The sequence below is a fragment of the Nicotiana sylvestris genome, chromosome 10, assembly GCF_000393655.2.
Source record: "Nicotiana sylvestris chromosome 10, ASM39365v2, whole genome shotgun sequence".
In the NCBI taxonomy this organism is placed as follows: domain Eukaryota; kingdom Viridiplantae; phylum Streptophyta; class Magnoliopsida; order Solanales; family Solanaceae; genus Nicotiana; species Nicotiana sylvestris.
Window position 1 is genome coordinate 5,714,098 of NC_091066.1, and position 25,738 is coordinate 5,739,835.

The 25,738-nt window shown below is 37.8% G+C and overlaps 1 protein-coding gene across 1 annotated transcript; it reads right to left on the reverse strand.

Annotated features, from left to right (window-relative positions):
* Positions 1–8,830: 8,830 nt before the first annotated feature.
* Positions 8,831–13,985, reverse strand: LOC104236255 (epoxide hydrolase 1-like). The gene is made up of 4 exons (XM_009790145.2): positions 13,617–13,985; positions 11,529–11,806; positions 10,432–10,664; positions 8,831–9,308 (listed from the first exon to the last, which is right to left on the reverse strand). Exons 1-4 carry the CDS (start codon positions 13,816–13,818, stop codon positions 9,050–9,052), a joined length of 972 nt encoding a protein of 323 aa, XP_009788447.1. The 5' UTR covers positions 13,819–13,985; the 3' UTR covers positions 8,831–9,049.
* Between the last annotated feature and the right edge of the window lie 11,753 nt (positions 13,986–25,738).

Genomic DNA, 25,738 nt, shown 5'->3' on the forward strand with positions numbered 1-25,738 from the left:
GATTCGATTGTTATTGAGCTTATTAGTAATCTAGGGAGATCTATGAGCTACCTTTCTATGTTGCGAGATGTTATGGTTTGTTGGTTATAGGCACATATGGTGTGGTTCTGTTGGGGTTTCATAGTGGAAGTCGAGCGGGAAGAGTAATTGGGTATTGCTCAGCGAATGGCGTATCGGTTATCTCCTTTCGGTTGTGTGGTGTATGTTATTGGCTTCGCCGTGGGTCGGATGATTTGCTTGGTTCGAGACATCAAATTGTGTGTGGCTGTCGACATCGAGCATAGTGACTTGAGGTGGTTCATGTGGAGTAGTGTTGGATAGGATCGTGCATCGCATCAAAGTTATATGGAGGTATGATCTTGAGGATTAGATTTGTGTGTTCTGTTCCTATGATGTGAGATGAGTTCTCAGCCTTGTGTTGTGGTGGTTTTGGTGAGCTTGAGGTACAACTCTTTCATTTGAGTCATTTTCATGATTTGAGTATGTTCGGACTATTGCCTATTGGTGCGCATATTGTGCAAGTTGTGGCTTAGGCCTGTATTGATGTGTCATTTCACCATAGTAGTGTGTTGGATTAGAGTAGATCGTTGGGATCATTAATGAATACGAACGGATTCAATTTCAGCATGTTGGAAGGATAATATCGAGCTTCGACTCAGAAAATCGCTGTGGTATTTGCCAAAGGAGAAGTGGCTTCATGAATGGTTGATCTGAGAAATAGCTATGGCTTACTGTGTGGTTTATTTATCAGTGGCAGTATATGAAAGTGTTGAAATGCGACTTTAGTTGGTAAGAGATTTTCTACCGGTATTTGGTTGTTGTGTGCAGTTGTTGTGATTAGAAGTTATCGCTACAAGTGTTTAAGGTATGTGGTATATCATGTAATTGCCCCTGAGATTGCAGGAATGGGTTACTACAACTTGTTCGGGCTTATTCATAGTATAAATGTGAGATTCTGATCGTATTGATGATTTTACAAGTGGAAATGTGGTTCTATGGTTTATGGGCTAGATTGGGTTGTGAAATTTCAATTACAATGTGTTATCGGACTTATATGAGATAGGGTGACCTGGGATCACCCCGGGTATATGCATGGTAAGGTTATTCAACAATTGGTTGGTTTTTGGAATAACTCTGGCCACGTTCGAGGACGAACGTGTGTTTAAGTGGGGGAGGATGTAACGACCCGACCGGTCGTTTTGAGCTTTTGCACTTTGATTGCCACTTCTCAGGCATGCCTTGCCCCGTGTGATGTATTATGACTTATGTAAATCGTTGGTTTTGGTTTTCAGGGTAATCGGAATGAATATGGAAGAATAGTTCTCAATTTAAAGCTTAAAAATTGGAAAGGTTTGACCAAGATTTGACTTATTTGTATATGATCTCGGATTGGGATTTTATGATTTGGTTAGATCCGTTAGGTGATTTGTGGCTTAGGAGCGTGATCGGAATGAATTTTGGAGGTTCGTAGTAGATTTAGGCTTGAATTGGTGAAGTTGATATTTTGGCGATTTTCGGTTGATAGGCGAGATTTTGATATAGGGGTTGGAATGGAATTTCGAGAGTTGCAGTAGCTTCATTATGTCATTTGGGATGTGTATGCAAAATTTCAAGTCATTCGGACGTGGTTTGGTTGGGTTTTTTATCAAAAACATATTTCGGAAGATTTTAGAAACTTAGGCTTGAATCCGATGTGTTTTGGGTGATTTGATGTTGTTTGAGGTGTTCTGATGATTGGAACAAGTTTGAATAAGGTTTTAGGATATGTTGGTGCTTTTGGTTGAGGTCCCGAGGGCCTCGGGATGATTTCGGGTGGTTAACAGAGAAATTGGAACTGTGTTGCAGCAGCTGATATTGTTGCTTCTGGTATTTTCGCACCTGCGGTTTGGGGACTGCAGGTGCGCCGCCGCATATGCGTGGGAATGGCCGCATAAGCGAACGAGGAGGAATTTGTCAGAGACCGAAAAAGTGGTCAGGATAGCCGCATCTGCGGAGTCGTAGATGCGGAGGCAACGCAGATGCAGAATCTAGTCCCTTAAGTGATTTCCGCAGAAGCGAAGGGTAGACCGCAGATGCGGTACCGCAGATGCGGTTAAAGTGTCGCAGATGCGGAAAGGCCTGGGCAGAACATATAAGTTATTTCATTTCGTAAGTTTGAGTTATTCCACCATTTTTTACTTCGACTTAAGAGCTTTTGGAAGAGAGATTTCAAGGGAACTTCGTTAAGGTAAGGATTTTGGACCTAAAACACATTTCTATGGTAGAATTTCATGGATTAAGGTTGTACTTAAAGGAATTAAAAGGTTAAAATTAGGGAAACTAGGGCTTGAGAACTTAGGCCTTTAATTGTGGATTTGAAGGACCATTTGGGGTCGGATTTGAGAACTTTTGATATGTATGAACTCGTGGGGAGATAAGAAATCTATTGATGTGAAAATTTCTGATTTTCGAGAAGTGGGCCCGGCGCTCGGATTTTGGTAATTTTGAGATTTGTGCCCTTTGTTGATTGTTTTCACTTGGGCTTTGTTCCCTTAGCATATGTTGACGTACTCATTCTAATTTTGGATAGACTCGATGCGCGCGGAGGCCGATTCGAGGGGCAAAGACGTCGCGAACTAGACATTTAACCAGTTCGAGGAGAGTAATGATTGTAAATGATGCTCTGAGTGTTTGAAACTCCGGATTGCACATCGTAGTGCTATATTGAGGTGAGGCACATGCTCGATGACTAGCGTGGGGTCGTGCACTATTGGAAATTGTGACTTGGTCCGTCCCGATTGATGATTTTACCGCGTATTTGACTGAAACCTTATTGCTATCATCATGATTTGGGTTGATTTCCATATTTGTGCTTCGTGCCAACTACTTGAACCCTTCGAGGATTTTTATTACTATTTCCTCATTGTTTTAACTTATTAGTTGAACTCAGTCATGTTATTTTTCACTGTTTTACTACTCATCCATTTTTACTCAGTTTTGAGAATTAAATGATATTTTAAATGATGTTTTGGGCTGAGGAATACTGTTTTACTATTGCCCGAGGGGCTTGTGATGATTTTCGGACTGAGTAAGGCTGAGGGCCTAGTTGTGAGGATACACTGATACTAATATGAGGCCGAGGGCCTGAGATACATATATACTCCACGAGGTGACTTGATTGATATGAGGCCGAGGGCCTAGATTTGATGCCACGAGATGGCTTGTTATTGCGCTTGGGCCGTAAGGGCCCCTTCCGGAGTCTTTACACCCCTAGTGAGCGCGAGTACCTATTGTGATATGAGATTGAGCCCGAGGGGTTGGTATTGTTCTATGTGATAGCCCGAGGGGTTGGTACTGTTTTGAGATGTTGCCCGAGGGGCGGATTATTGATACTGTACCCGAGGGGCGAGCCTTTATGTGTTTACTTTTCATAATTGACTATCAAATTTCCGGTTTAAACATTTAAAAAGGCTTTTCATGAAAATTTCATTTGAGTTAAAGGATTTTATCTATCGTTCACTGATTTACTGACTTTAAATGGTTTTGCTGCTTCATTATAGAATACTTTGTGCCTTACGTGATTTCTTACCTTCAGTCGTTATTTACATTTGTTACTCACTGAGTTGGAGTACTCACTTTACTCCCTGCACCTTGTGTGCAGATTCAGGTATTTCTACACCCGGTAGCGGGTTTTGGCTGATCGGAGGCAGTCATCGGAGCTTAGCAAGGTAGCCGACGGCGTTCGCGGCACTGCTTTTCTCCCTTTTTACTTCATTAGTCTGTGTTTTGTACACTCCAGACCTTCAGTTGTATTTAGACCTTAGTAGACGCTCGTGACTTGTGACACCCCGGTTAGGGCTGTGTCGGGTTGGATTTTTCCGCATTGTTATTATTATTTCTGCTATTCAGTATTATTAAATCATGTTTAGACTATTTTTTGTGTTGATTAACTGCTTTAAAGGATGAACTGGTTAAACCAGCTGGCCTTGTCTTCACGAAAGGCGCCATCACGACCGGGATTGGGGTTAGGGTCGTGACATTTAATTTTCTTGATGCGGCGTTCAACTTGTAAGAGATTGTATTACACGCACTGACAGCCTCCTGTCATAAGTGTTTATTATACACGATTTGAATAAGTATAAGTGTTCAATTGGACAATTGTTAAGTTTAGGGACCGACATGACGAAGTGGCACAAGTATAGGTATTTAGGTCATTCTGCCATAAATATTTCACTCTTTTATTATCCATATAATAGCCTCATTTATGCAAATTTGTTGTTATATTTTAGAAAAATTGCTCCTTAATGTACCTTTTAGTATTCCAATTTAGTGTAACCCCCTTTCACTCAATTAGTCTTTATTTAATATTTTATTATTATTTATTTCTCTTATTCATGTTAGAATAGCAATATTTAAAATTCAATATGTAAGATAGAACGTGACTAATTCTTTAATCAGGAAAAAAAATGAAAAGATAAGTGAAATGTAAAAAAAAAAAGAGAATAGGTGTCATCGTTCACTTTCGGCATGCCACTTAGTAATATATAGAGATCTAATAATATCACTGGGTACTTGAAATGAAAGAAAAATGTAACTCCATTACTCAGACAGTCACTAACTACGTGTAATTATTGAGTGAAGTCACTTTTCTTTTATTTCTAACAAGAAAGTCACTCAACTATTTCTAATGCACTCTAATGATTACTCAGCCAGATTTATTGATTTTTTCGGTAGAAAATGTTGATTTGGTAGTCCGCATATACTTTTGTACTACATAAAATAATGAGCGCCAAAATATAATATAAAATCCACCCATACACCCAATCCGTCTCGATCCGACCTATTTATAAGAATGAGCATTGTAAGACTTTTTGGTGGATTTTTATCTTTATAAACAATTCGAATCGGGTGTATGGGTGAGTTTACATACTTTGTTCGAATGTTAATTATTCTATATGGTCCAAACGTCTATGGGGACTACGAAGTCAGCATTTTTCGCTGGAAAAATTAATATATTTGATTGAGTGATCATCAAAGTGCAATACGAATAGTTGAGTGACTATCTTGTTACAAATAAAAGAAAAATAACTTTACTTCATAATTTCACATAGTTTAGTGACCATCTGAGTAAGGGACTCTTGTGAACAATAACATAAGGAATTGTAAGTCCCATTACTTCACTCTCTGAGAATTTATTTGTTCACGCAACCAATTTTTGTTAAACATGATATTCAAGTTTCTAACCATCCGGAATATTGTGTATATCGATACCATATGATTATACAAAAGAAATATTATTTTATAATGGATTGAAAAATGAATACCGATTTAGTTGAAATTACATATTGATAACCCTAAAGTAGATTAACGATCTATTGGCCGTTATAACTTCGCTTAAGTCAAGTGATTTTGTTTCTAATAAAACAGTATAATATAATATATATATATATATATATATATATATATATATATATATATATATAAATTAATAAAGTAAATATAACATATAACTTGTCATCCTTGAACAGTTTCAACAATCAAATATATATTGTTGAATAAAAGAAAGAGAAAGCTCCGCAAATCCTTAGAATAATATATTAGAGCGAGTTGTGTTAAAATAATTAATGCATTATCAGAAGTTGTGTCAACTGAAGTTTTCTACTCCATTTTAAAAAGAGAAGAAATGTAAGGATAGTAATGAAGTTATAACCACCATCAATTAATCAGAGGCGGATTCACCTCACAAATTATGGTGCCCATCCTGTTTGGAGCTATAAGCTAGAATTTCAATTTAATTTTCTGAAAATTTTGTTGTATAGTGCCGTGTGAATCCATGGTCTTACCCTTTCTTTTCATTTCTCTTTTCTCTTTGACTTCATCCAATTTGATAAATTCTCTTCATGATAAATAATTGATTAAGAATTCTGATATTAGCTATTGATTATTTTTTGTTGAAATTTGTTTTTATCTTGAACTCCTCTAACTTTGTTTTACAATAAATAATTTATGTGACTAAAAGATTAGTTACACAGTACATGATAAAACTTGCTTTCATATCTTTTTATTCCAATCAAATTTTTGAAGTTTTGTTTTCAATTTTTTGTTAGGACCGGAAAAATCAGGTGTTATGCGGAAGATAGCGAAACAAACCTTGAACGACGATAAATCAGATAACAAAAGAGAAATCTACTAAAAGAGACACAAACATTTAACGTGGTTCGGTCAACTGACCTACGTCCACAACGGAGATGAACAATCCACTATATAAAAAAGAGAGTACAAAATATCGAGAGAACAACCTCACGAAAAGGAAAATACAAGTGACTCACTAACACTTGTCAAAAGTAAAGTTCTCCCCCTAAACACGACTCTCAAGCCCCCTATGGCTACATTGTGGATATTGCTGAATGCGAAGGAAGGATCCTCAATTTATAGAACTCCAAACCTTTTTTCTACAAGAAAAGGAACTAGCCAAATATGGAAGATTTGTAATTTCCTTCTACAAGGAAAACCCAATTAAGATAAACATGTTGTCCTTTCCTCCAACAAATAGGAAAACCAAATTTTGTAAGAAAATCAGGACAACACCTAACATTTTTAAATAAGTAAAATACTTTTTTTTGGTGAGCAACTCACATACAAAGAATTAGCCACATGCTTTTAAGGCTTTTTGATATCTTTGTGTTTCTTTTTGAATTAAAACATGCAAAAGTTTACAGTTTTACGGCATTACTTTGTCATTAACATTCTATATTTAAATTAAAAGATAAAATTATGAAAATTTTTAAGAAATATTTATAAATTACATCACAATAAGTATATCTATATTATTAAATATATCTAAAAATTTTATATATGTAATGTCGGGTTGGTTTGGTTTCGTTTTGACTTTCTTTAGTTAAAACCAAACCAAACCAATTATGGTCAGGTTTTTTTTTTCCACACCAAACCAAACCATAGTCGGGTTTTTTTCTCGGTTTGACTCGGATTATCGGGTTGGTGCGGTTTGTCAGTTTCCTTTGTACACCCCTAATGACAAGTATCAACTTAGTTAAAGTTAATGGTGCACCCATGATATTAAAATCTTGGATCCGCTTCTGATCAATTCAACTCGAGCATAGATAATAAATATAGAGAGAGATAATACTCTAGCATGTGTGTGTATAGTGAAACTATTGAGCAAAAAATCACTTTTAACCCGCGGACGAAACTATTTACATTTATTTGTCACAAAATTTATATATATATATATATATATATATATATATATATATATATATATATATACAATTTTTCGTATATATATAAATATATATATACACACACACACACAAAGTAAACAAAAAAATATATTGTTTTGGCTATTATTTTAAGAACGGCTATACAGTATTATTTTTATGAAACTACTAGTCATTTTCTGGTAGAAAAAATGACATCAAGTAGTCACTCTAAAGGTTTCTATTTAGGAATTAGTCAGTGAATCATGAGTTTCAGTTTTTCAGTTCAAAATTTCAGGATACAAAAATCTTATATTTTTCTGAAGTTAAGATTTTTAGTTTAAAATTTCAGGATAAAATATATACTGGCTAATTTCTAAATAACATCCATAAGAATGGCTATCTCGCCCTTGCCGCTTATTCTGGTCTTGCGTAAAGCTATTCGTTACTGGGCTGCCAATTGAACAAATATCCCATAATTGGTGCATTTTGCTGCTCATTAATTATGTGCATAAGCTCTATCTGCCATTAGTGTAAAAGAATTTGCCATTTATGAAATAAATAAAGAGTAGTATTATTTTCTTAAATATTTTTTGAAAAGTGCTCACCTGTGTATTTTTCCCAACAATATTTGTGTCTTGGAAAAAGAATTGGGATTTTTACACAAATAGCTAGTCGGGTTTACTATTTTGTTTTCATAGCCGGTATACATAAATTATGCACAAATAATACACGATTATATACATATTATACATGAATTATATATATTATACCTCCAATGATAATTTTTAGTTTAAGCGGTTGAGTGAGCAGCTATTTCAGATTAATTACGAGTTCTACTCACAGTGCATGTCCCCAGCTTGTTAACATTAATAGTCATTTCATTCAAAATTTCATCAACTAATTTGTAGCAAAGCCTATTTTTTACGTGTTTAAAATGAAAGAACTGAGTCACTAAAAAGAACAGTAAGGGAAACATTATGTATGTGTGTAAATTTGTGTACAACAACAACAACAACGACCCAGTATAATCCCACAAGTGGGGTCTGGGGAGGGTAATATGTACGCAGACCTTACCCCTACCCCGAAGGGTAGAGAGGCTGTTTCCAGGAGACTCTCGGCTCAAAAAAACAACAGGGGCCGATATATTAGTACCATAAAAATGCATAATAAAATAACAATATAAGAGATATGAAATACAGAATACGAAATACGAAATAGATGACTGGTATAGTAAAACTAGCAGGTAAAGCCCTGCATCAATAGACGACCAATGACATTCTTAGTCTAACTCCTAACTGGCTAGTCTCACTTTATTGTGCTGTAGAAATATTCACAAGTTTCCCCTAACCTACAACCTTAATGCTCGACCTCCATAATTCTCTGTCAAGGGTCATGTCCTCAGTAATCCTAAGTCGCGTTATGTCCTGTCTGATCACCTCTCCCAAATACTTCTTAGGTCGCCCTCTACCTCTCCGCGTGCCCACTACAGCCAGTCGCTCACACCTCATCACCGGTGCATCAGTGCTCCTCCTCTGAATGTGCCCGAACCATCTGAGTCTCATGTGTGTAAATGTGTGTGTTCTTGAAAAATAACATGTATATATAGAATACTTGAAAATAATCCAAAGAAATTGAAACAAGAAAGAAGGCTTTAAAACCAACATAGTCTAGACACGTGTTACACACTTACAAGTCGAGTTATGATAGACCGACACCACTTACATAAAATGTTACATACGTCACTGCGATCTGGTAACAGTAGAGCATAAATAAAATAAAGAAACAAACGAAGCATCTGTGACCATAAGTTATTATATCCCCAAAATCAAACTTAAAATGGCTAAACTTAATTAAGTAGATGAAGAAAAGCCATGGAAAAACTCATGAATATGTTTGTTAATTACATCAGGCTTTTCTTGTTGCAGAAAATGGCCAACATTTTCCAATATAACCACTTCTTCTAGCAAAGGTACATCTTTCTTCATCCTACCTTTGTGTACATAGTCTTTGACTCCTGGGGCATTGTAAGTTAAGTCCAAATCTCCCACAATAAATTTTACTGGTACTTTCACTTTACCACCAGTCCATGCTGCTGTCAATTCCCAATTTCTGCATTTCAAAACCAAATCAACTTTTTTTATTAAAAAAAAAAAAAAAAAAAAAAAACTTTTTCCGACTATTAAATAGCTCCGAGAATTTAAAAAAATGCGAGAGAAGTTCTTGAATCTAACTCCAGTCTATCTATTTCTAGCCCCGTGGGTTAGAAATATGAATGTACTTATTATATTTAAAAATGCACTCTCAGACCTCAGTAATATGGAATGTCTAAAAGATACTATTTAGCCAAGATATGAATTAATTATACATGGCTGAAACCTGAAAATGGTTATTTTATATAAATAAAGAAGAAGAATTAACCTAAATAGCCGCCCATCCAACCAATTAAATTAAATATAATTGACGGATATATAAAATATGTATAATTCATGTATAATAAGTGTATCCGGTGCACTAAGCTCCCGCTATGCGCGGGATTCAGGGAAGAGTCGGACCACAAGGGTCTATTGTACGCAGTCTTACCCTCAGTGGCGGACCCAAGATTTTATGCAAGCGGGTTCAATTTTAGAAGTACATAACTTTAGTCGTAAAATAGTAGTTGTCAAGTGGGTTCAAATAAATTATTTATACAAAACTTACGCAGCTTTAATTATAATTTATACATATAAACAATATTATTTTTTGATGAAGCAGGTTCATCACGTGCCACCACGTGCATCCGCCATTGCTTACACTGTATTTCTGCAAGAGATTGTTTCCACGGCTCGAACCATGGCAGAAACTTTATCAATTACGCCAAGGTTCCCCTTCTATAATAAGTGTATAACTGCGTATAACCTATGTATACCGGCTAGAAAACGTTTGTATAATTCATGTATAATAAGTATGTAACGGCCTGCCCGGTGTACTAAACTCCCGCTATGCGCGGAGTCCGGGGAAGGGCCAAACCACAAGGGTTTATTGTACGCAGCTTTACCCTGTATTTCTGCAAGAGGCTGTTTTCACGGCTCAAATTCGTAACCTTCTGGTCACATGACATCAACTTTACCGGTTACGCTAAGGCTCCCCTTCTATAATAAGTATATAACTGTGTATAATCTATGTCTACCGACTCGAAAGAAGTAAACAATTCGACCGGCTATTTATGTAAAGATAAGAAGGTGGAATAACTTACAGGTCAATTGCTCTGTAATAATTCACTCCTCCAGTGAAGCCAGATTTTTCATATTTGCTAGCAATATAATCAACATCTTTTTCTGGTAGCCAAGAGGGCAAAATAACTGGATTGTCATCAAATGGCTTTCCTTTAGGCAAGTATAAAGGTCCAGGGTTACGATAACTCAAGAACTTTTCCAATACTTTTTTTGTGCCTATTTTTGCAAACTCTGCTTCTATTTCTCCAGGCTCCTAAATAAAATAAACATTAATGAATATTTAGACATTAGATTTAAGTTATATAAACTGAAATACAAAGAATTTTTACACTGTTAATGTACTTTAATGTGCCAAAGAAAAAATTAAATAGAATATCAAAACAGAGGAGGGAAGCAAAGGGATTTTTTTCCTTTTTTTTTTCTTTGCGTTGAGCTACACATGTAGCTCAACGGTCGACTAATTTGAGTTCGCGCAGAGAAAATGCATTATGGGTTTCTATGATCTCAACAACAACAGCATACCCAGTGTAATCCCACAAGTGAGGTCTGAAAAAGGTAGTATGTACGCAGACTTTACCCCTACTTTCAAAGGTTTCTATGATCTTAGATGAAACAAAATATAGTACTTGTCATTTGTGCGTCTCGACGAATATCATAGGCGGATGTTGGGTTCAACTGAACCCAATATTCTTTACACGAAGCATAGAAATATATATAAAAATCAATAAAATTTCAAAACAAAACAAAATACAGCGGGTTTAGGGATGAGAATATAAAGATTGAACCTATCAAATTATCATCTTTAGATAGATGTAGTATGCCCAGGAAGCAGACGTTCGGCAGGATTTGAAAACTTTTGGGTTCAGTATTCTAGTTCTTTTAAGTTATTGGGTTCCAAATTAATAATTTATACATATTCAATGAATTTTTTTTAGACAAATATAGGGTTTGGACCAAAGCTACTGAGTTCAGCCGAACTCGTAGCCGAAAGGTAGCTGGCTGCACCCCTGCAAGGAAGTACGTACTGATTTATTTAAATCTTGAATCTGTCTCTATATACATGTCAACAAAACATAAAATGATGAAACATCAAAAGAGAGAAGTGGTTTAAGAGAACCTGAAATCTAACAATATAATAGTCTTCTCCATAAACAGCACACAGTGTTTCAAGTGGCTTTCTCTTAGGATTTCTAAGAGAAAATGCCACACTTAAATTAACCAAAGCCTTGACTTTGTCTGGCCTAAACAAACATAGAGCCCAAGCAATAATTGCACCCCAATCATGTCCTACAACAAACACTTTCTCTTCCTTAGGTGCAATGGTATTCAAAAGTTCCACTAAATCACCCACAACTTGTAAGCTGGTGAACTTGCTCGGGTCATCTTTCGATACTTCTGTTAGAGACAGATTCAGAATTTAAATTATATAAATTCAATATTTTAAGCTCTTTCAAAATTAAGAATTGAAAATTTACTAGTAATATTTAAGGAAATGGGTAAATAGAAATACTCATACTAATATTTTATCCTCTGTTATACTTTGGATCATTCATTCCATTGCTAATAGCAAATCCTGTGTTGCCTTTGTCCTTGGTCTTAATAAACACAACTTTAACATCATAGGCAAATTCAGAATTTAAATTTTATGGGTTCAGATTGCTAAATTTACCGCATCTCATCTAATTTAGTGGGTTTAAAATTTATTAATTGTACATATTTAATATTTTTTTGTGCAAAAGCATAGGGTATGAACAAAAGCTATGAGTTCAGTTGAACCCATAACTTTTACACTGCATATGCCTCTATTCAGTATGATGGGTGGATCTCATGTGTCAAAATACTTCGGAAAAAATTGTCTTCTATCTACTTCTGATATAGTATATAATTATCCTTAATTATACTTCGGTTAGAGCTCCATTAGGCTCCAAGGACAAATATAATTCGATATAACTGCAATGATATGAATAATCCCAAAGTATAACGAAGAATAAAATTAAGATATTTCATACAACGGAAGGTTCCCTATCTACTTTTGGTATGGTTTAGAATTACACTTCCTTATACTTCAATTAGGGTCCATGTCGGAACTCCATTAATTAGGCTCAAAGACACAATACAATTCCATATGACGACAAAGATATGAATGACTCCAAAGTATAATGAAGAATAAAATTAAGATATTTCATACAACGGAAAGTCCCCTATCTACTTTTGATATGGTTTAGAATTAGCCTTCGTTATACTTCAATTAAGGTCCATGTCGGAACTCCATTAATTAGGCTCAAGATACAATACAATTCCATATGACGACAAAGATATGAATGACTCCAAAGTATAATGAAGAATAAAATTAAGATATTTCATACAACGGAAGGTCCCCTATCTACTTTTGATATGGTTTAGAATTAGCCTTTGTTATACTTCAATTAAGGTCCATGTCGGAACTCCATTAATTAGGCTCAAGATACAATACAATTCCATAGGACGACAAGGATATGAATGACTCCAAAGTATAATGAAGAATAAAATTAAGATATTTCATACAACGGAAGGTCCCCTATCTACTTTTGATATGGTTTAGAATTACTCTTCGTTATACTTCAATTAAGGTCCATGTCGGAACTCCATTAATTAGGCTCAAGATACAATACAATTCCATATGACGACAAAGATATGAATGACTCCAAAGTATAATGAAGAATAAAATTAAGATATTTCATACAACGGAAGGTCCCCTATCTACTTTTGATATGGTTTAGAATTAGCCTTCGTTATACTTCAATAAGGTCCATGTCGGAACTCCATTAATTAGGCTCAAGATACAATACAATTCCATAGGACGACAAGGATATGAATGACTCCAAAGTATAATGAAGAATAAAATTAAGATATTTCATACAACGGAAGGTCCCCTATCTACTTTTGATATGGTTTAGAATTACTCTTCGTTATACTTCAATTAAGGTCCATGTCGGAACTCCATTAATTAGGCTCAAGATACACTACAATTCCATATAAAACAAGGATATGCATAACCCAAAGTATATGAAGAGTAAAATTAAGATGCCGGACCATAAGGGTCTACTATACGCAGTCTTACCCTACACTTCTGCAAGAGACTGTTTTCACGATTCGAACCCGTAACCTACTGGTCACGTGACAACAACTTTACCGGTATGAAGAGTAAAATTAAGATATTTCGTACCAGTGGTATCTCCAAAGCCACGTAGGTCAGGAGCGACAGCGCGATAACCATGTTTAGACGCGAAAGAAATTTGGTGCCTCCATGAATACCATAATTCAGGGAAGCCATGGATGAAGAGAATTACTGGACCTTGACCTGCTTCTACAACATGCATATTTATGCCATTCACTACCACTGTTTTGTGCTCAAAACAATCCTCCATTTCTAAATTTTTCCTCGGAAAAAAGAAAGCACGAATCTATTACAATCTTTAGTAGGAATAAAAATGTTGGTTCTTCGTTCCGTCCTTGACCTATGATATGAACAAGTTGATATTTAGTGTGGAAAGAGATTTTTTGTGTTGAGAATGTTCCATATCTTTTATCTTTTGGGCTATATTTGTACACCTCATAAAGGTTAAATACCAAAGGGCGGTACATTAAGTTTCCGCTATGCGTGACAAGAGCCGAACTACAAGGGTGCATTGTAGAAAAAATGACATTGCATAGCCGCTGTAAAAATAATAGTCAAAAAAATGTATAAACTTTTTTATATTTTTTTATATATACATTTTATATATTATATACAAAAATTATACAAAATTTTATATATATTTTTTGACTATTAAATACAAATGATTTCCGGTGCGGGCTAAAAAAAAATAATACCCTTCAATTGCATTTGTGCCAAGACGCAAAGAGGTTAAATAGTACTGTTAGAAAATAGAAATATTCGTCTTAATCTGCCCATGTGAAATGGTACGATTCTATCTTCCTGATTTTCTCTATTTTCCATTGGTAGTTATAACAGTGACCATTTTTCTAGGCTTATCTTTCTATTTTGATATATTTTCAGTAATTGTACGTCAATTTAAGATCCCGTTTGGCTTAGTTAATTTAGAGTAGCTGATAAGTATTAGGTGCTGAAAAATACTTTTAAATGCTAAAGCTGATTTAAAAAATAAGCGATTATGTATTTGAATAAAAGTGCTGAAATTAATAATAAGCAACTGAAGAATTGGGTATACGAAGAGTTTTGTTTTAAAAAGAAATATTTTATGGATTGAATAGTAAATATTTTGGTCAAATCTAAAGTGCTTATAAGCTGAAATTTGATAAGTTGGGGGAGACCAACTTATGACTTTTGGCTTATTTTTGGCTTATAAGCACTTTTAATTTTATCAAACGTGTAGATAAACCAAAAAATACTTATAAACCAATTTGATCAGCTTATAACCTTAGCCAAACACCATCTAATAGCTTTTGGAGTCAAATAAGTGCTTATTATTTTATTTTTAATTTAAATATATGTATTTTAAACTTCAACTGAAAGTGTGTGTACATATATAAGTAACTTCAAAATTAATATTAGAAGGTAAATTATTTTGAAACGGAAGTAATTATAACTTTCCCATCTATGCCAAATATATCTTACCTAACCCTTTAATAGAAAGGGAGTGAAATCGAAATTATTAGACTGAGAACTTACTTTAAACAGTAGAAACATCAAGAGATATTAAAGAGGTCCCATTTTTATTTCTGTGATATATCCACCTCTGCTTTTTTGCTTTACAGTTGGGGTCGTTTGGTACGGGATATAAGAAGGTATATGGGTGGTATAAAAATTTAATACTATCTTATTATTCTGTTTGGTTAGCAAACCAGGTATAAGTTATCTCGGTATTAAAATTAACACCGGGATAACTTATATCTTATAGAGGGTGGGGTAATTAGCACCGATATAACTTATACTTTCTTCTTATAAATTATACAATTGTCATTCTTAATACAACATACCAAACAGTGAATAAACAACAATCCCGGCATAACTAATCTCAGCATAACTTATCCCAACATAACTTATACCGGCATAAGCCCTATTCCAACCAAACGACCCTTTATAGTCCTGATCGACTCGTGAAATTTCACAATAATGGCACAAGTGTTATTTATGAAGTATACGGAATTTGGACAGGTGGAACGAACCAGGGGCGGAGGTAGGGTTTGGCCGTCGGGTTTATCTAAATCCAGTACTTTCGATGCGGAGCATAAATTTATGTGTAAAAATTCATTAAAATTACAACAAATGGTAAATCTGAACTCATAACTTTAAAAATACAATGAGTTCAATACTAAAAATCTTAAATGTTGAACCCACAAATTTTAAATCTTGGTTCCGCCTCTAACCAACATGTCCAAAGTTAACAGTTAACATGATAATTCATCAGCAGCTACCAATCTTGTCTATCACTTCTTTGGAAAAGTTCAATTGCTCCAAGAAAATCAGCTAAAATTAGGGATGTGAAATTTCGCGTACAAAAACTATCCAATATTGCTAGCTTTCTAACAGCTAAGGCTGTGGGCCCGGGGTACGTGGCCTTGGGAAGCTATCCTCCAGATCGCGATTGTACGGGTCAAAATCTGATCGTAGTGGTCGACCAAGTTGGAATCCCGCCCAAGTGGCGAAATAACAAAGAACATCTCGGCCGACCTCGGGGTTAAATCATCGAAAGCATACGTCAAGTCAATACTGTGTTCGAGTAATGACGAAAAGGACAGTCGCAGGAAAGCATGTTGGTCAAAAACCATTGAATAGAAGTTCTAGAAAATATATATGGGGATAAGCACAAATAAAATGGTGACTTTACAAGAAAAGGAAGAAAAACAGACAGGGAGGAAGAACAAGAAAAATAAGAATGGGAAAGAAGAATCTCTTCGGATGAACAATTGCTTCACTTTTTCCTCTTTACTCCTTCATTTACAATTTTTTTTTGCTTCAGATGTAAGCTCATCTCTCGTGTTTGATGTAAGATTATGACATCAATAAATCTAATTTGTTCCTACCTTTCGTTATTTCTCGTTGTATATGTTTGGATCTAAAATTAATTGTGCTTGGCTAAGATTTACCTTCTTTAGTATTGATAATTGAAGTTGGCAAAAGAGTCTTAAACTTTTTGTTCAAACAATTTGGCGCCGTCTGTGGGGATTTCTTAGCCAAATTCCCTAGTTTTCTTCAGATCCAAAACCGGCGAAATGTAACCACCCACCCGAAAGAGTGGTAAGTAAACCTCACATGCTGATCAAGATTAGGCTGCTACATAAAAGCAGAAGTTACAACCAATATCCACGCAAAGCCCACAAGAGATAACGACACCTACTGCGCTATCCTGTAAGAGAATGGGCACATCCTGCCATACTCCCACATTCCCCTGTACATCGGATGATCCATGAACAAAGTATAACATGTATCCCTTGTTGTGGGTACGAATCAGACGAGATCGAACTGGGACTCGATTTCAACACTACAACAGTTAAGGCGAACCCAGCCCACGCGGAGCTAGGGCACCTCTAAAAAAAAGAGGAAGTCGAATACGGCCGCCGAATCTAAAAACCACCATTCCATCAACCATTAAAATTTCAGACAGAACAAGCAATGCTATAAGGATACCCTCATTCACCGACTCATTGGATCGAGGTAAGGAAAATCTCGTTCTGGTTTACCCTCTGTTGTTAGTTTAAACAAGAACACAAGCGCCGCACGGGCAAGCGAGTAATGGGGCATTCCAACTAGAGACAATGAAAGGAAAACTACTACAAAACAAGTGGAATGTCGCCCACCTCAAACACTTCAACTTCTGAAAATGACGCCCCTCAAGTCATACTCTCTTTCCCTCACCCGGGTTTCGTCCCAATTGGGTTTTCTCGAGGAGGTTTAACAAGGCGAGGAGGAGGACGTCTCTAAGTTCAAGGTATAATTCATCGCCCCGCCTACCGACGAGCTCTCCAGGCCAAACGATGAAGGGACTAGATACAGGAAAATTCCAATATATGCATGAAACGAACGCATACTGCACCCCCCAGTTATCGAAGCAGCAACATTTTATACTCCATGTCATCATACTCCCTAAGGCAAATAAAATTAAGCAAACTGGGACTCACCTAGGAAACGTAGAAATTAAGCAAACTGGGACACACCCAGAAAACACAAAAGTTAAGCAAAACTGGAACTCCCCCAGGGGACACCCACAATTCTCCAAAAAAAACAAGAAACAAAAGAGAAGAGTTTGACCTCTTTCGAATCATAACGGGTTAACATTTTGACATTAGCTCGAAATAACACCCCTACGACCAAGGTTCATCGCTAGAGAGAAGAGTTCGACCTTGTTCGAATCATAACGGGTTAACATTTCGACATTAGCTCAAAATAACATCCCTACGGCCAAGGTCCACCGCCAAAGATAAGAGTTCGACCTCGTTTGAATCATAACGGGTTAACATTTCGACATTAGCTCGAAATAATACCCCTACGGCCAAGGGCCATCGCCGAAGAGAATAGTTCGACCTCGTTCGAATCATAACGGGTTAACATTTTGACATTAGCTCGAAGTAACACCCCTATGGCAAAGGGCCATCGCAAAAAGGAGAGTTTGACCTCGCTCGAATTATACGGACTAACATCCTAGTCTTACTCTCAATAACGCCTTTGCAGCCATCGATCGTCGTCAGACATATTTTTTTACATACTAAGAAATTGATTTCGCTGCAAGATTCAAGTTCAACCTCGCTCGAATATATATGAAAAGAGCGACTTTTCCCAAATCAACAACAGTTCAATCCCACTCGAATGACTCAAGTCAAGACTGTCCAAAACAACGAATACGAATACAACCTCGTTTGAGTCAAGGATGAATCTACTTAAAGCGACAAGTCAAAATTCAATCTCGCCCAAATATGTGAATCCGAAGAGACTCCATTCGGACATATGCGACGAAATCCTACTCGATCCGGTTAAAATTGGTTTCCCTAAAATATCAGGAATTCACCATACAAAAATCTGAAAGTCTACGTCAAAGCAAAAAAATGTGTTAAGCAAGGGGAAGGGAGAGAAATACAAAGGACGTACAACGACGAAAACCCCTTTTATTTAGACAGTTGCGCAAATGGCCGCAGATTATACACGGCCAAAACCGGCCCAGTACAAAAAATAGAAAGAAAAGACAAGCAAAAAAAAGACTAAGGTAACAACTTTTCACTCAGCGTCATCACCGACGTCCTCCCCATCACCATCTCTAGGAAATTCCTCCTCAGCGTCAACATCTTCGTTGACCTCCGGTGTCACAAGATCGTAGCCACAGTTAACACGAGCCTCTCGTGCCTTCGCCCGAGCTCCTTCATAAGCGGCCTCAGAAACATTGCCCGCTTCCCACACAACTCTTGTATATGTCCCGCTGGCTTCGACATGGACCGAAATTTCGTGCAAATGGCGAGGAACAATGGCGGAGGTAGATTCGACTTGGGCCAATAATTGCGCCTTTTCGGCCTCAAGAACAGCGACGTGATCTCCCAAGTTTGAAGCTTCCCGGTCAATTTGCCAATGCGCTCTTCAAGCCTCGCCTCATGATCGGAACCAACCCTGCACTACTACAAAGTAGCGAGAGAGGTCGAAGCAGCTTTTACCCGAGATGGTCGGGATCGATTTCCATAGGGAGCTAGAAATGGGAATCGAGTTCCTATCTAAATTAGGGATGCATAATTGCTCTTAATTGCACTTCTAATCATAGTTGGCCTTTTGATTACTTCTAATATTATGCTAATAAGATGCTAAATTAAGCTAAGAGTAAGATACTTGAAAGGTTGTCTAAATAGTTAAGAAGGCACTAGGGAAGTGACTTTCTCCTATGTGGATACTTGACGGATTCTCGAGTCTAAGGCAAGGTTATCATGCTGGGGATTACGATATAACCAATGCACTAAACTTCTCACTCTATACCTCTCGGTAGTTTGAGTGATTTTGCCCTAATTGACTTTCTCAAGACCAATTGGGTATGATAATTTGTGCAAGCAATTTAGGTTCAAGTCGGGTATTACTATCTCTAGGTTTAACCCTTTAATTGGGGCTATCAATCTCTTGAATACACCCCAATTCCTTGTTGGACTAATTTTCCTAGACTCAAGTTCTCTTTCTCAAGAAGAACCCAAGTCAAATAGGCACAAATTAGTGTATACAACCACTAATTCAACATGGAAAACACAAATTAGTCCAAATATCAAAAACTCATAGACATTCAAGCCTTAAAACTCAAGACTCATCAAATACCCACACTAGGGTTAAGCCACAACCCTAGCTATTGGGTCTAGCGACTTATGATAATAGAAGAAAACAAAGAAATAGATGAAGAAAAACCCATAAGATTTAATTACAAGCTAATACTTAAAGATACAATGATAAAACTACTCTAAAATTACTCAAAATGGTTAAGAAACCCTGTTCACGAGCGCAACTGAACGTTAGATTACAACTGATGACCTAAAAATAGGAAAAGAAACTATTTATACTAGGCCAAATTTTTTGGACAAAAATACCCATGCGGGGGTAGTGCGGCCGCAATGAGGCTTCTTGGCTTTAAACTATGCTCCTTGAACTTGGCCACCGCAGGCCGCACAAAATGCACCGCGGCCGTGGCGGCTTTTGTTGCGGTCCGCACAAAAAGGACCGCGGACCGCATTGGCATTGATTCTCCAAAGTCCTAACTCTATACCGCACAATATCAAGTGCGGCCGCGATGAGGTCATTGCGGTCCGCACAAAATGCTTTGCGGCCATAATGCTTGATTATCCAAAATTTGCACTCTCTGAATCTCTTCATTGCGGACCGCACCAAATGGAATGCGGCCGCAGTGGACCTGTTGCACTGTGCTTGGACTTGTTCTTGGTACTTGTGCATGTTTCACTCCTTTTTTAGCTGGTTTTGACTAGTTGTCACCTTTTTTACCAAACCCTGCAAATAAGTACAACATGTAAGTCTTTGGGACTATTTTGTACACATTTTTAATCAAAACGCAAGTAAGAAAGAGTGAAAAATGAACCATAATCCCTAGTTATCAACTCCCCCTAACTTAAGCTCTTTCTTGTCCTCAAGCAAATAAAATAAGAACCACCCCTTAAGAGTAAATCCAAAAAAAATTAGCTGACCTAAAGTGACCTCATCTAGCATCAATTGGGACTAACAATTGCACTCAATTCAAATGAATCATTAACAACCTTCACTCTTTTAAGTACCATGGTTTTAGTGCGACACAAGAGCATCAAGAATTGACTCAACTCATCAAGGAAAACTCTTTCTACTACTTTGTTCATTGTAGAACCCAAACTCACACATCCTCAACTTTCCCTAAGCCAACCTCACCTTTAAGATTGTAGCACTCAGAACGGGGATAGTGGAAACACACTCATCTCTCTCAAAAAGAAAGGTTACAAGTCTGGCTCTAAGTACCATAAGTTTGCCCCTTATGTGAGTTACCACTAATATAAGCTTCATTCAACTCAAGATCATATAGGGCTTTTGTAGAGATATAGTGAAGGCTTTTGGTTCAAGGTAGGAAATATTTGGTCTAAGTAGGTTTCATCTTCCCTTTAGCACTTCTTTTGCTTCATTTTGTCACATATTCTCTTGACTTTTTAAGACATTTAACTTCTTTCTAAGGGGGTAGAGAGACTCACTGTCACTCTTTCTTATTCAATTCAAACCTTTTTCTCCTTTCTCAACTTTCCACACTTTTCATCTCTTTACTTTTATTAAATCCCTTCATTCTTTTCTACATTGATCATTCTTTTTGTCTTTTTGATTTTCTTTTTTTTATTGCCTTTCCTTTTCTTCATTTTATACCTTTTACCACTTTGTTGTGTTCCTCGTATCTCCTCCCGAACTTATATTTTTGCCTTGTGCTAAGGAAAGATCGGGTGTCAAGAGAGGGTATTTTTAGAACTGGAAAGGCTTGTATCGTGGTTTTTAAAAGAAAAAGTCTATGGCTCAAAAAGGTTGACTAGGAATATTATCATTGGTAGGCTATAGAAGTGTTCAAGATATCATTCAGATCAAGGAGAGCTTATAATCACATCTCAAGTCAAATTACACTTAGGATTTCGCCTAGACAAACATTCAGGGCAAGTTCTAGACTAATGGCTCGGGACTTGGACTTGCAGTTCAAATTCTCACCACACAAGCTTTGGGATTGCTAAAAAGACAGAGTTGGGGGTCCACAACAACCTTAGCTAAGATTTGAGCAACACAATGGTCCCGAAAAATCACTTGATGATTATCGACCAATACAAGAGTCTCAAAGTCACCACTTTCACCAGCCTATATATAACAATTTGTTTTTGACCATAGGATCAAAGGCAAATGTGTTAGGCCCAAGTGAAGCTTTGCTTGAGGCACCCTTACCAACTAGCTACTATTTACACTAAAAGCAAAAAGAAAACAGACTCAAATCCTTAAGAAGGTTGTCATGTCATCCATCATCGGGAAGAGCCACCCGGTTCACACAAATTCCACCTTTGGAAAGAATCGTGGCATTAATAAAATCGAAGGCTTATTGCACGCAAAAACTCAAAACAAGAAGCTACGAAAATAAAATAAGAAGTTATGAAAGGAAAAATGTGGAAAGTAAAATGAATATACATAAGGGAGAATGAATATATACATTAGAACGTAACTTTATATACAGACCCAAAAGGTAAAAGTACGAAAAGTGTAATAAAATGATAAAATTATTTACATACCAAAGGTCAAAAGAAAGCATAAAGAAAAAAAAGTAATGTCATATATACAGTCATCCAAATAGGGCTACCCCCTCAAACAAAAGCTAGCATTATCCTCAATGCTAACTAACCAAAATAAGCACAAGAAAGGAAAGAGAGGAAAAAGAAACTCCCTATTGGCCCTCTATCTGCATAGGATCCTGAGTCTGGGTCCCTGGGTCCTCGGTCTGCTCGGAAACCTGTGACCGGCTCCCTGTCATCTGTGTATCCATTGGGACCTGGGCCTGGACTAAGTCCTGGGCCTGTACTGGAATCTGGGACTGGCTAGAGGAACCTCCCTGTGGGTCCTCCAACTCTATAACAACATCATCAGTACCGAGAATCACCCTCTTCCTCTTGGGTGGCCTCTCTGTCTCCTGCTCTGGCTGGGGCCGGGCTGCTGAAGCCGGGTCATGCAATAAAAGATCCAGAGGCAAGTGATCAGCCTTCAACCTCTCTACCTCTACCCTTAACTCCTTCACTGACTCCTTTGAAGCACGAGTCTTTCTCATTTTCTTTGCCTCCTTAGCAAGCTCCTTCAATGTTTTTCCATGAGAATCAACAACATCCATGATCAATTTCTGGTTCTCTAGGAGCTTCTTCTGGTTGTCCAGAAGCTCCTTGAGAGTGTCCTCCACTGACTGTAGGACCTGTGGCGAAGGAGGTGCAGAATGGGCTGCCACTGAAGTAGAAAATACAGACGGTTTGGAAGTGGTTGTCTGCATCCAGTTGTTGATACTGGCAAGGGTCTGGCTCAGGTGGTGGGTAGTCAAAGAATATGCTACGGATGATAGGATCTCCGGAACTGTAGAAGTGGAGGGTCCTGGGGCCATTCTGGAGTGGCAGAGGGAGGCTGAGTAAGAGCCACTACTACTACTGGCTCTTCAGACTGGCCAGTTGAAGTAGTGGCTTTGCCCTGAGGATCCTTGGTGTTGTACCAGGAGAACGGTACCTTTGCTTTCACTTTCACATCAAATCTTCGCTTCTCCACATCTAGGTCCTCAATGTACATGGTCAGGAAATTGGGGAAGGGGTAGGACTTATCACCTTCATTCACGACCCGTGTAATTACCCTGGACATAAAATTCCCGATGTTGATCGGGTACCCCGCCATGATCGATGCCACCAATATAGCCCGGGAGATCGGAAGTGAGTTGTCGTGAGTGGTGGGGTCTAGCCTGCTACAAATAAATGTTTCCCACCCCTTTACTTCAAAGTTAAGGGTCTGCCTCAGAATTTTTACCTCTGTTGTTAACCATGCTAGGGTGGTACCTGGGATTGCCAAGTACTCAGCTAGCCACGAACGGGCATCCTTCGCCAAAGCTACCTTGTCTAAGTATAAGGTCTCATCCTCCTCCGGGAAGCCCAGGTAATCATTTATCATTTTTCCATCAAACTTTACCTTCAGATTTTGCACCTTAGTCATTGTGGTACCCTTTTTTATGTGGGCAACATTGGTGTAGAATTCCTTGACTAAGTGCTCATTGGCATCCTCCACGTGGCCTATGAAGTAGTCCCAGCCTGATCTCTCTCTGAACTGCCTCAACGCATTGGGGTTATGAGGCAAAAGATCCCATGTGATAAATTTCCGCTCAGGTATTAACTTTCTCTCAGGCCACCATTCTTTGAACTTGTGGTAGGACACCTCACGAACCTGTCTTGTCATGCCTCCGGTTCTTAGTTCTCTCCACCCCTCCTACTTGGGGCTTACCCCCTCCTACGTCTTCTCCTTCTTCTTCTACGGAACCCTCCCCGGATAGTGAAGCTGTAGGTGAGGTGTAATATTCATTGTCACTACCTGCAGCTGAGCCCTCAGACGACTCAGAAGATATGTGCACTAATGCTTGGGCAGTAGGAGAGCCCGGAGGTGTATCCCTCAATTTATTCCTTTCCAGCCAATCAGGAACATATTCTGGCACGGAGTCTGAGTCGGACGCCTCCCGGGAGGGCTCATACTCACTTCCCAATTGGTCAATAACTCTATCAGCAGCCTTTATTATTCTTCTGGTATTTTTGATGTTTTGTCGGGCTTGTGGGGTCAATCTAATCATGCCTTGTCCCCTAACCTGGGAGGACTCTCCTTTCCCTTTCTGTTTATCGCCTTTGCCTCGTGATTTCACTATGATCTGCAAAGAGGACACATTCTATTCTTGTTAATATCCCAATAACATATGAAACAATGTAGAAAAGAAAAATTGCAGACAGTCATAATTGCTGACTGTGGACCGCAGAAAATGAAGTGAGGCCGCAAAGAAGCTACTGCAGACCGCACAAAATGCACCGTGGTCCGCACTGAGGTGGGGATCAGACTACCCACTCTCCGATTCTAGGCACCGCGGATCGCACAAAATGTATTGCAGTTCGTATTGAGGCACTGCGGACCGCACAAAATCCATCACGGTCGCAGTCCTCAATTGTCAGCTTTCAGAAACTTCATCACTACGGTCCGCAAAAAATAGCATTGCGGATCACACAGAAGCACCGCGGACCGCACAAAATCCATCACGGTCCATGGTAAACACCCAACAGCAATACCAACTTAGGGTTCAATTTTTTCTTAATTTTAGGTCTAATTTTCACCTCTTATTTTTCACCTAGGTGTTGAATCAGTATTTTTACCCAATTAACCCTAATCTAAACAACTAATGAAACCCTAAGCTAAAAATTAAAGAAAAATGGGAGAAGAACTGAAGAACTAATCAATTTAAAAGAAAATAAACACATTTAAAAGCTAAGTAAGGATTAAAAATACCAGAAGTGAGATATAATGTAGCTTAATGAGATTCAGCAGTTGAATTCGTGTAGTTAGATGAGATGAACAGTGATTTTTTTAGCTTTTGAATGCAAAGGGTCGAAAAGTTTGAAATGAGGGTCTCAGGTCCTATTTATAGAAAAAGGATCTGGGGCCTAACTCACCTACCCACCGTGGTCCGCGGTACTCAGAAATAAGTGGCACTGGGGAGATGACCACTGCGGACCGCAAGAAATGCAATGCGGCCGCAGTGGTCCACCGCAGACCGCACAAAATGCATTGTGGCCGCACCGACCCCGCAGGGGCATTTTTGTCCAGGTTTTCCAACTTAGTATAAATAGAACATTTTTCCATTTTTAGGGTATCAACTATTTTCTGAACAGAACTGTGCTCGTGAGAAGACCATTTGTAGCCATTTTGGGCATTTTTACTTAGTTTTTATCATTGAATCTTTGTATTTACTTTAGCTTTTAATTAATATATCTTGTTCTTCAACTATTTCTCTATTTCCTTCTTCAAGCATGAGTAGCTAAACCCATTAGCTAGGGTTGTGGCTCAACTCTAGTGTGGGTAATTGATGGGTGATGCTAGCTAGGGTTAGATTGACTATGGGTGTTTGCTATTTGGGATAATTTTATGGTTTAATCTATGAATTGGTGGTTGCAAACACTGGTTTGTGCTAAGTTGACTTGGCTCTTCTTCAGAAAGAGAGCCCAAGTCTCCAAAATTGACCCAACAAGGAATAGGGATGGATTCAAGAGAATTGATAGTCTCAATTAAAGGGTTAAACCTCGAGAGAGTAATTACCCAAC